At 45.5% G+C, this 11,224-nt stretch overlaps 1 protein-coding gene across 1 annotated transcript; it reads right to left on the bottom strand.

Moving 5' to 3' along the window:
- Positions 1–5,695: 5,695 nt before the first annotated feature.
- Positions 5,696–10,455, bottom strand: BNIP1 (BCL2 interacting protein 1). The gene is made up of 6 exons (XM_080627130.1): positions 10,341–10,455; positions 10,099–10,191; positions 9,803–9,894; positions 9,238–9,339; positions 8,423–8,541; positions 5,696–6,345 (listed from the first exon to the last, which is right to left on the bottom strand). Exons 1-6 carry the CDS (start codon positions 10,422–10,424, stop codon positions 6,149–6,151), a joined length of 687 nt encoding a protein of 228 aa, XP_080483256.1. The 5' UTR covers positions 10,425–10,455; the 3' UTR covers positions 5,696–6,148.
- Between the last annotated feature and the right edge of the window lie 769 nt (positions 10,456–11,224).

Here is an 11,224-nt window from a genome sequence, read left to right on the forward strand (position 1 = left end):
AGCATTAGTTTTCAGGAATGGGTTATCCCTGCTTGACCAGCTGCCTGGGAAGTGTTTATTCAGCGAATATTCGTTGTGAGCACTGACACTCACAGCACACTGGGCAACCGGAAAGATAAAGATGATACTGCTCCAGGTACGCAGGAGCTAGTTGTGCAAGAAGCGTAACATGAATTTAAATGATGTGATGTGAGATTTGTTTCTAGGAAGCACTGGCATTTTAGTTATTTTCCTACCAAGCTCTGAGCAATGCAATACACAGCAGAGAAAGGCAAGAAGTCTGACTTCACCTGTGAACATTTTACATTCTATTAACCTTCTTATTCCTTTATAGACATGGCAAATCCAGCAGCCATCACATCTTAGAAAGATTACACCATCAACGGATCCCATTTTTCCCCAACAAGTGTACCTTAAGATGTACATGACTGAGAAATATTCAGTGATACCAACGGCTGCATTAGAAGAGAGAATCAAATGTTGTACTAACATTTAAAGCACAAATACAAGCTATTTCCACCTCTTTTAGGTTAAAATAATTTCTTGACTAATGTAAAAGTACAAGACCTAAAAGTACAAATAAGCCTGAGAGAGCTTAGACCTGCAGACCTCCAGAGGTTCCTGCCAGCCTCAACTGGTTTGTGACTTTGAAAAACGTGGATAACCAGGGAATCTGAACAGCAGCAGAGAAAGCTTCCAGCCCTATTGAAAGGGCTGAGTTTTGAAGCAAGGTTCCTTCTCACCAACTTCCCTTAGAGAAAGAACTGCATCAATCTTCCAGCAATTAGAGAAAATTAATTGGAGAACACTTGGCATTTATGCTGCAGAGCATCAGGACTGACCCATACTGCAGCTGCCAACCTGCTCTGGCAGCACTGAGTGTGCTTGGTTGGGGTACACAGCGCCTGCTGCCTGTTGGGAGAGCGCTTATCTCACCTTTAAGGGACAAAAACAGAGCAAGCACTCAGACACCAATTACGTGAAGGGCTTGGTGCACTTTGCAGCAATAAGCAATCACAAAGACACCACACCTTGCTAAACCACTCGCTTAAGACTTCTCTTCTGGTGGAATCACACCATTACAAACTGGGAGGTGAAGCCTCCTGATTTCTGTCCCCCCTTCCAAAGAAGAGCCCCACATATTTGCAGACAAGTATGCACATGTCCCCTGGATATTCTCAGCCCCCAAAGATTCCAGCCTGACTTGCTCTGGACCACTTGGCATGTGATAGCAGCCATGCACATTTGGCAGAGACATTTTTAGAAACGTCCAAGCTATGAATTCACCCTTCCATTTCGGTAAAGCCAGTTATGCGGAAAGCATTTCCAGAGCAGGACCTCAAATACAGACTCGACTTTCCCTCAATTCTTGGAAAGCGGAAAAAAAATTAAATATAAAAAATAAAATCAATAACATTACACTCATTTGTTTTCCCACAGTTATCCTGCAATATTCCTTATTTGCTGACACTATAATTGATAACATAATTATAAGTCAAACCACTCTTTTCAGCACAGTCACACCTTAGAACTATTTCCAGTTCTCTCCTTCAGATCCAAGTTTCACTACAAACACAAAAGGCAATTTTCCTTGAAAACATACATGATGCGTCAGAAGCGACCTTTACACTTCAGGGATGTACTGGGGAAATACCCATGACCCCAGCTATGGCAGCATGGATACCAGCAGGTGCCCGCTCCTTGGCACCATAGCCATATTGGAATGGAGACCAGGATCACTTCTGCATCCACAGCCTGCTAACCACACACTGGCAACACAGCTAAATATCCAACAATGCTGTTTGGCTCCTGACACACTGGGGTCAACTTCCCATCATCTTCCATAGGTGTTCAGAAACAGCAAACTGATCTCAGTGGTCGGACTCCACAGGCAGGACCTGACACAGACTCTCACAAACCAGCAAGCTCTAAACCTCTAAATGTGCTGAGGCATCAGAACTGCCCCATCCTCACCCCCAAATGGCTCCAGCTGCACAGCAAAACACCCATAGTCCTTTAAATGGCCTCAACCCTTTTGCTGGAGGACAATTCACCACTACCCAGCTGATGAGCAGGAGTTCATTAACCCACAGCTGCTTGATTGCTCCCAGCTGCTTGTCTCAGACCCTGAACTCCACAGCAAGATTTCAGGCCATTTTTAAACCCACAGCAGTTCCTTGCTCCTCATTTTGAAGGAGCATTACTCTTTGAAGGAAAACAATTTTCACCACAACTGCTCTGTTACAGTGAATGCCACCATCCGCTTGCAGTGACCACATCCAATACCTGTTTGCTTTTGCTTGTGCAGGAACCCTCCTGCACAGCCCTAAACACTTCTGCAGAGCTCTCTTTCTTCCTCTGAAGCTCCCCAAACACCTTCTGCAGTCGTGGAGCTCCTGTTCTCAGAAAGACTCCAACTCTTCGCCCCAAGTCATGCCTGAGCCCAAAAGTGCAGAGAGAGCAGAGGCCATCTTTTTCCCACCATCCCTGATGGGTCTAAAGCACTTGTCAGGGCAAAGCTGAAGAGTGAAACACCTAAGAAAACATTACCCCCTTCCAAATAAACAAGTGTTATGCCAGTTTTTACCCTTCACAATACAACCTCAAGCATATGGCAAAAGCAAGACCTTAAAACACACCAACCTAGGTGATTCAAACCTTATCTTCGTAATCAGAGCTGGTCACAAAGACCAGCGGGCTGCCTCAAAGGCAGACAATGTAAAGTCCCCCTGTGGACACAGAAGAACTGCACAAGCCTAACTTTTCCTGGACAAACACTGCAAATACCAGACAACAAAAACTAGACACGAGCACCTCCCCTTCCCATGGTACTGCTCCCACTCACTTATGCAAAAAATCAGATCTAGAGACCTACCTTGAAGCCAGGAATGAGGTCTGCAAGTGAGGAGCAAGCCAGACACCACACTGCAGCCTGCAGAGATGCCATGCAAGCACACCAACCCAACCACCTCCAGCTTTGAGCTATATGGGCTGATTGAGGCATCCCACTGTGCTTTGGGAGGAACCCAAGGCACCTACCATCAGCTCTGGCTCTGCTTCACCACCCAACCATCAGACCAGGGTGTCTGTTGAGATACCACTTGGGGTGCTTAGCCCCACACATCAGGGATTCACCAGATCACCCCTCCCACCCCAAAGAGGAAATAACATTTATCTTGTTGTCTCTGCTGATTATTTCTTTTCAGTTTGTGGCCCATCAGGAGCCTGGATACTTTGTGACTGCTGATGGAAGGAAATGGGTCAAGCACCAAGTGCAGCAAATCAACCCAGGGATTATTTCTACTCTTTCCCTCTCCCAGATTGTCCAGTTGTCCTTGATCTTTTTTCACTTATTTCCCCTGTCTCTAAGGACTGTAAATTGACAGTTTAGACAGAGCAGGTGTTCGCAAAGGGACTAGATTATTTGTTTAATGAAATCCAGATGCAACACAAAGCAAATGCCACAAGGAAGGTCCTCAGAAGTTATTTTTTTGCTCTCAGAGTGTTCCAGCAGGTCAAGGTCTGAAAGCTACGATTTCAGTAACAAGAGGAGAACAGAGCAAAACCCAAGACATTCAGCAACAGACCTTTAATTTTCCCACATTACAATCCCCACCCAAAAATATCATCCCTTTGAAACAAACTTTACTGGAATTCTGAGTGCTGCGAGAACGCTGCTGCTTTTTTAAGGTTGATCTGTTCTGACGGGAGCACGTTGCAGAGATAAACCCAGTGTAACTTCCTGCAGACAGTCTCGCTGCATCGCTGCTGAGCGTCCCTGTATCTCAGAGATTAGCAACAACCTATTTTTACATTGCATCCACACAAGGGAGGAAATACTGAGCCAGCCAGTGCCTGACCACCTGCAGGGACCGTGTTTCACAAAGATGAGACTGTTTTTGAGCTGGCTGAAAAAGCTAAAGCTGTGCCACTGTATCTGGCCTAGGAGCAATAAGTAGTCTTAGACTCACAGAATGGTTATGGTTGGAAAGGACCTTAAGATCATCTAGTTCCAGCCCCCTGCAATGGGGGAAAAAATCCCTGAAAAAGGAATCTTACTGATGTCTCTGGAGTTGCTTAAAACAGCACTGCACTGCTGATATTGAAAATAGGAACTGCTGCGCAGCAATTCAGTAGAAATACATTTATAATCTCAATGACCTTCACGTCTTACATATTGTGTTTAAACCATATTTTCCAAGACTGGAGGACAGGTGGGCACACTTTTCCCACCCTCTGTATGTTTGTACCCATCTGTGCAGAGGGGCACAGGGACAAGCTGGCTCCAGCAAGGGCAGGAGCCTGATGCTAATGATACGTGTGAAATGCAACCGTCCATACCACTGAGCTGAATGAAACTTGCTCCACTGTAACCCAGATTTGCAGACAACATGATGCTCTCCTTAGTTAGCAGTCTGGGTTAGCAGTCTGCTCATCGGACTTCTTCCAAAGCAAGTCTTTAACCATTATTAGAAAGCACATGTATTGACTTTGTGCGATGTTACGTTTTTTGAGCTAATTCCTCCCTTATTCAAAAGATAATGTGCACACTGTCAGTTTATTTCAATCTGTATGTAATTCTGTATCCCACGAAAGGCTGTAGGAAGGCTGCACTGAACTACGATGAATAAATGATCAGAAAAAGCCACATCCACTCTGTTTGCATATTACATGACTTCCAGGGCAAGAAAAGGCTCCTGAATCCCATGCAGTGGTGCCCTCTGTGGGATGCACCAACCCTAGTACAGAGGCCTCCAAACCCTGTGTTACTGCCCCAAGAAGAGGCTCAGGTATCAACTCTCCATGCAAAGCCTTCGATTCCAACCTCCATTACAAATTCCAGCTTCTCTTATTGATGCACGCAGCCACACAATCACCACTTCAACTGCTCCGTGCTCCTGTTTGGATTACTACAACATACCAGCACATCGGTATTTAACCAAGGTTGCAGCAGCTGCCAGCAAAAGGGTAAACCTGGTCTCAATTGTCACAAACTCCTATACCACAATTTGCTTGATGATGTATTTCTTAGGGTACCTATAGCCCTGCCTTTTAAAAAAGTTTATTTCTAACTACTAAATTCAGGCAGTATTTAAGCATTCTGTGACAATTTCCTAAACACAATGTCAACTTTACCAGTCAGCTCTGAGAAATACTGGAACAATTTCCAGAGAAGATGACAACATCAGTTTTAAGAACACTGCAGTGCAGGTTTTGGTACTTCAATGCACTACTTGTAGTATGGCAGCTTGGTATTTACGATATTAAATCAGTTGCTATTACTAAAGCATAACAGAGAGGGAAGGCAATCATTGTAGAAGATTTTACTGAGAAAAGATCAACCGTATTAGCAAGAAAAACTTTCCACTGCACAATTTGGCAGCATTTTGCAAATACAGAATATTAAGTAGAATTTTAGGAAGGAGAAAAAAGGCTTTGGATTTCAGCAGATGGGCAATGTAATTCTCAAATACATTGCATGAATTAATAGTTACACGTACAGCTTCCATTTTTGCTTTGTGCAGAGCCCTCCCAAGGCCAGACGAACAGAACCAGACTGCGTTTGCCACGCTCTCAGGAAACATAATCCATAAGCAACCATTGCTGTTAAGTATTAAGCAGAATTTTTATACTAGGAATTATTCAGGCTCTTTCAATCCATTAGACTTTGGTTTTAAAAAGAAGTCAGTTTACATGGATACAATAAATAGTTTATTAATGGAATGTATGTGAGTTTCTCTCTTCCATCCTTCCTCTTACTCTCAGCACCTTAGACACACATGTCAAAGTAGCTCTGAGTCCAAGCCAAGGACCAAAGCTAATTTCAAGGCAAAAATGAAGAGAGGCTGAAAGTTAAGACTGGCACCTTTGAGTGTCTAGTTCCTCAAGCGTTCATCTGGTTCCTCAGACTAACAGGCAAATTGGTGTTTCTTCTTTCCACACCTTGATCTACCTGCTTCTTCCTGATTCATGTTCATTTAAGCTCTTCTTAGGCAGGTTGCACGCTCCATGGGGACAGTATAAAGTCACGCCTGCTCTAACGCTCTTTCAGCTATTGCAATATCCCTTTTTGTTTTAAATTCAAAAGCCCTACTGTTATGTTATCTCTTTGTGATCTTTTGTTACAATTCAATTTACCTTTGGAATTTTACAAAAACGGGAAGAGTCTTTTTTTCAAAATATAGAGCACTGTGGCCAGGAATAAGGCGAGGGCGAGGAAGATGAGCAGCTTGTCTGTCAGCTCCCTGCGATTGTACTTGGTTATTAGCTTCCGCCCCAGCTGAATTGTCCCAGACATGGACTTAAATTCTTCATTTGCTTCCAGGATGGTTCGTGAAGAATTGGCTGAAATTGAAGAGAAAAAAGAAAGTATCAGCTGGTTGCATTTCAAAAATATCTGACAAAAGATATAAGGATGCAGTATTTGGTAATACAGATAGCGCTTGTGAGCTCCTTCTGGGTCAGACTGACTTACGGGTAAGACAAATGCAGACTCTGTTCTTACAGAAGCTTTCACACCCCAGTAGTCCTGATGTGCTACGCAAAAATGCAAAGCAAAACAAGAGTACTGAATGGCTTAAAGGCTCTATATCCTGTTCCTGAATTTTTCAAGTTTTAGCTTCCAGGATAAAATCCAGTTCGCATATTTTATGGGAAAAAGTCAGTGCTACCTGAGAGCTCACTGGAAACAAGTGAGGTAAGAATGGTGCCAGAGACACTAATTTAATAGAGAAATCACCATCACTGTCAGCATCAATTCTAGCAGCAATGGGGCAGGTCAGTATTTGAGTACAGTAATTGCATAACTGAAACTGTTGCCCCTTGCCAGAGCAGTAAATCAGTGTGATTCAGACAGGCTTGCTGACAGCAAGAAAGCAGCATCAGCAGTCAGATCCTTAATTGCTCAGCTCAATTTAAACAGGTTTTAATAATTATTTTTGATAAACTTTTTTCCTTTTCTCATAAGAAATTAACTAGAGGAAAAGTGATGAATGGTCTCAACTAAAGGCAGAATTTGAGAATATGCCAAAACAGCAAGATGGAACATTGGCCCCTTTCAACCTCTCTTTCCCTGTGAGGAAACAAACAAATACCCCAAACTCTTCAGCCTTCCTCCTTTCAAATTATTAAATGACAGCAAAAGCCCAGGAGTCCCCTTTTTCTTCAATCATGGAATGCATACCATACATTGCATACATACAGAATGCGTACAACTGTAAATGCTGGCATATCACTCTGTGCTGAACTGATTGATTAAAGTCAAACTCCAAGCATGTTGCCTGGTTCACAAAAACAAGCACAGCAGAACTACATCTGTAAGGTTCTTCAAACCATTACAACTTAAAAAAGCATTCTGATCCAAGTGGAAATAGAAAACTTGTTTCTCATCATTAATGACAAAGCAGAGCTTCCCTGCTTCACAGCCACGTGTATCCACTGTGTGCTAGGAAAGGACTGATAAGAAGAAAAGGAAAAAAATTCTAACTACTGATTCAGATTTTGCAGCTGGGTTTTGTAAATGACCTTTGGCAGTTTTTCCCTTGATGAACTCCAAGTGCTGTTCAGTCAGAAACAGGGTGAAAAAGTGACTGCCAAACTGTCTTTTTAATGGGAGAAGAAACATGCTACTTTTGCAGGAACAACTAGTGCCCAGTCGCCATCCTCAGACGGGGGCAGAAAACAAGGAGGGCGAAAGTTGTGTTATTTATCCTCATCTTTAAACTGTTCCCTCTCCTGCCCAAAAGCAGAGCCAGTAAGAGGCCCAGGCAACACAGATCCAACTTCCAAATGCTTCATGAATCACCAGTTCTGACAGGTCACTTGATTTATGGTCTTGGGAGTCTAAGCCAAAGAACTGGGTGAAATCTTGGTTTCACAGTCCCTGATGCACTGCTGACAGAGCAAGTGACCTTGGGTTCAAGTCACTTGATCTTCTCGTCTCTTAGTCATCCCAGCTGGAGACTGGGTGAAAACAGTCTTCCAGCCATACCAAGACTCCTCTGTGTATGGACTTGTACCTACGCTTTTACTTTCTCTGCTGTTACCAAATGCATGCCAGGACAGTAGCACTGAGAAACACCAAACACGCTCTTAGCACTGTGTGAGCTCACAGTGCTTTTACAATTGCTTTAATGTGAAACTGAAACAAAAGCTCCTCATTTTGCCCTCTTTTCATAGTCATGAAACAGAAATCCCAATCAGCTCCACACAATGTACACTATTATGTTGCATTTATGTCCAACTGTTAGAGGAGTTCTGCTGGATGGTTCTTTAATTATCATCTTAGTACATTCTCCTACAGCAAAGCAGGTTTCCACTATGCTCCACACCATGTCAGTTTGCCCCTACCCATCCTAACAGGACTGGTGAAAGGTGCTTCAATGATCCAAACTATACCTGAACAGCCAAATAACATCCATACCGAGGGTTTGCACAGTCTCCTCACTCTGCTGGACTTGCTGTGACATCATCCTGCTAATGCCCATCAGACTCTCTGTGATGTTACTTGCACTCTCTGCCAGACTTTCCTTTGTAGTCTTCCTGAGAAAGGGAAAAAGTAAAGCAGGAAGGGATAAAATTATGCCTCCAGGTACTGCAGGAAAAATGCTGCTAGGGCAGCTCTAGAACAGAGCTTGGCACCACACATCTCTGCCAGCGTACAAAAGACACAACTAGTTTTTACTGAGGAATTAATTCAGATTATCTTCACTAAATAATCAAAAGAAATCACAAAATATTAAGGCCACAAGCCAAAACAATGACTAGTAGCGCAGAATCTCATGGGAGCCCATATTCCACCACTTATTCATCCATGACTGTGCACCTTCATGAGCTGGTATGGAAGCACTGACACAAACTTTATTATCCTGGGTATCCCATTTGTTGCTTTCAATAGAAAAGTGATATATGATTACATCCAGTTCTGCATGTGAGAACACCTTGTATAATGATCCATTACCTGTTTATAATCCTGACTGGAATTAACATAAAAGATAGAGTAACTCTGAAGGCAAATTTATGCCCTCTTCCACTTAGGCATGACAATGCCAAGAAAACCTGAAGTTATCACAATCCTTAACAGTTTAAATCTCCACCAAAGGTAAATGTACTCATAAATAAAAGCTATGTTCCAGATACAATTAAGTAACTTAAAACTGTTACTTCGCTTCTATTTAAAACCAGTCAATATAGCACATGCTGTTTAAGCCTCAGATCGTCAGTGGGATGGTCTAATACCTTTGTCTTAAGGAGTCTCTTCCCTGCAGCAGTTGATCTTTCTCAGAGTTGTCAATGGCAATTTTGCATGCTAGATTTGCCTTTCTCCAAGCTGCCTGATTGCTGAAATCACAAGAGCACAATGTTATAACATGATGGTATCACTTTGCAAGCGAAAACAATTTTCAGAAAGCAATTACCACTGTAACTGAGCACCCAGATATGCACATGGACCTTATGTTACACCACAGAGTAACAATATCCCATCATGTCATTTCTGCTCCTAAGTGTATTGTTTATGTGCTCCTAAGTGTATTGTTTATGGAGTAAGGAAGAATACTATGCCAGCTGGCAGATGACAGATTCTCAAGCCACCGACTTACATTCTCACCTGCTCAAAGAGACAGACCACAGTTAGGGAGTCAGGACAACGGAGAGGGAAGGATTACTCTTTCCATCCCTGATCCTTTCTTGGTCTTGGGCAAAACAGCATCATGTCAGCGACTGCATTTGCAAATACGATCCGAAAGATGCTGTACAGAAGCCAGATTATCTCTGGTTTCAAGGGACCAGCTGCCCAACCCACCTGAGCATTTGTTTCTTATGATTTTCCACTTCCCGCAGCAAGGCTTGTTTCTCTGACTCTTTATCCTGCTCCTTCGCCATCTGTTCGAGTTCCTTTGGTGGAAAGTAGAAACACGAAAGCCCGATCAACAACTGCTGTCACCTGCAACCCCAACCCCGGCCAGGGAGTGAGTTAACTGCAGATCGATACAATAAACTAACACGCCGCAGCCGGGACTCCTGCTTCACATCAGCCGCTCCAGGGCAGGCCGCACGGTGCAGGCCGGTCACCTCAGCAGCCCCGGCCGGGAACCTCACCTGAATGCGGCCACGGAGGTGGCGGAACTTCTCTTTCACGGCGGCATTGAGCTCCGTGAGGGCGCTGAGCGGCCCCGGGCAGTCCCGGATGTCCTGGAAGACAACGGCCCGGTCAGCGCGGCCTTGCGGCGAGCATCACCCGGCTCGGCTCGGCCCGGCCGAGATTTCCCTCACAAGGCGGCGGCCGCCCCGCAGCCCTGGCAGCGGAGACCCGCAGCGAGGCGGTACCTGCACGGTGGTACCTGCACGGCCGCCTTGATCTCCAGGTCGAACCTGACGATCTCCTGGTGGCAGACCCGCACCGGCACGCAAGCGCCCGCCGCCATCTTGGGAACGGAGGGGGAAGCTGCAGCCCCGCCGCCCGGCCCGCGGGCGCCCCCTGCGGGCACTGCCCCTGGAATCGCGGCGGGGGCTCGGCTGAGGGACGCCGTCGAAGCAGCGGTTCCGTAGTGCTGCCGGTGGTGCCGATTTTAGTTACTGGGTAGTGAAAGGGTAAATTCAGGCGCTGTGCTGAAACCGTGGAAAGGCGACTCGTTAGCAGATGAGGGCTAAGGTGGGTCCCTTCGCCCTTATGAGCCAAAGGAAGGCCCCAAAGCAGCACTGCCCATGGCACTGGGAGAAGCAGTGGTAGCAGCGTGGCTGCACAGTTCTGCACCCAACAGACCGCCCCGGGTTTCTGGGTGGATGGGAAGGTCTCTGACCCTCAGTAGCAGGAGGTGGCCAGTGTTCATGTTGGGGGAACAACACGAGATTCCGCTTGTGTCTCGGAGAGGAGGAATGGGAAGACAACACAACGCAACAGCCCTTTTGCCTTTTCCCCATCTCCTCCCCTGGTGCTGTGCTCCCCTCCCGCTCTCAGACCCTGCTCTGTGACACACCAGACAACGCAAGCTGGTGTTGAAGATGGAGACCAACCAAAGGAACCACTAGGCTGCAGCCCGGGCTCTCCCGATGGTCCCCCCACACTGGCCCTTGAGAGGCAGCTCTTGGCAGGGGCACTGACCAGGGGGAACACATTCTTTCCTTCCCTTGCTCCGCTCCCTCCAAGGAAAGCTGACAACACCAGGAGGCCGAGGGCATTTACCCGACAGCAGCACACGCCGTCCGCTGCCACTTCCCACAGACA

The sequence above is a fragment of the Psittacula echo genome (assembly GCF_963264785.1).
Source record: "Psittacula echo genome assembly, chromosome: 11".
Taxonomy (NCBI): Eukaryota; Metazoa; Chordata; class Aves; order Psittaciformes; family Psittacidae; genus Psittacula; species Psittacula echo.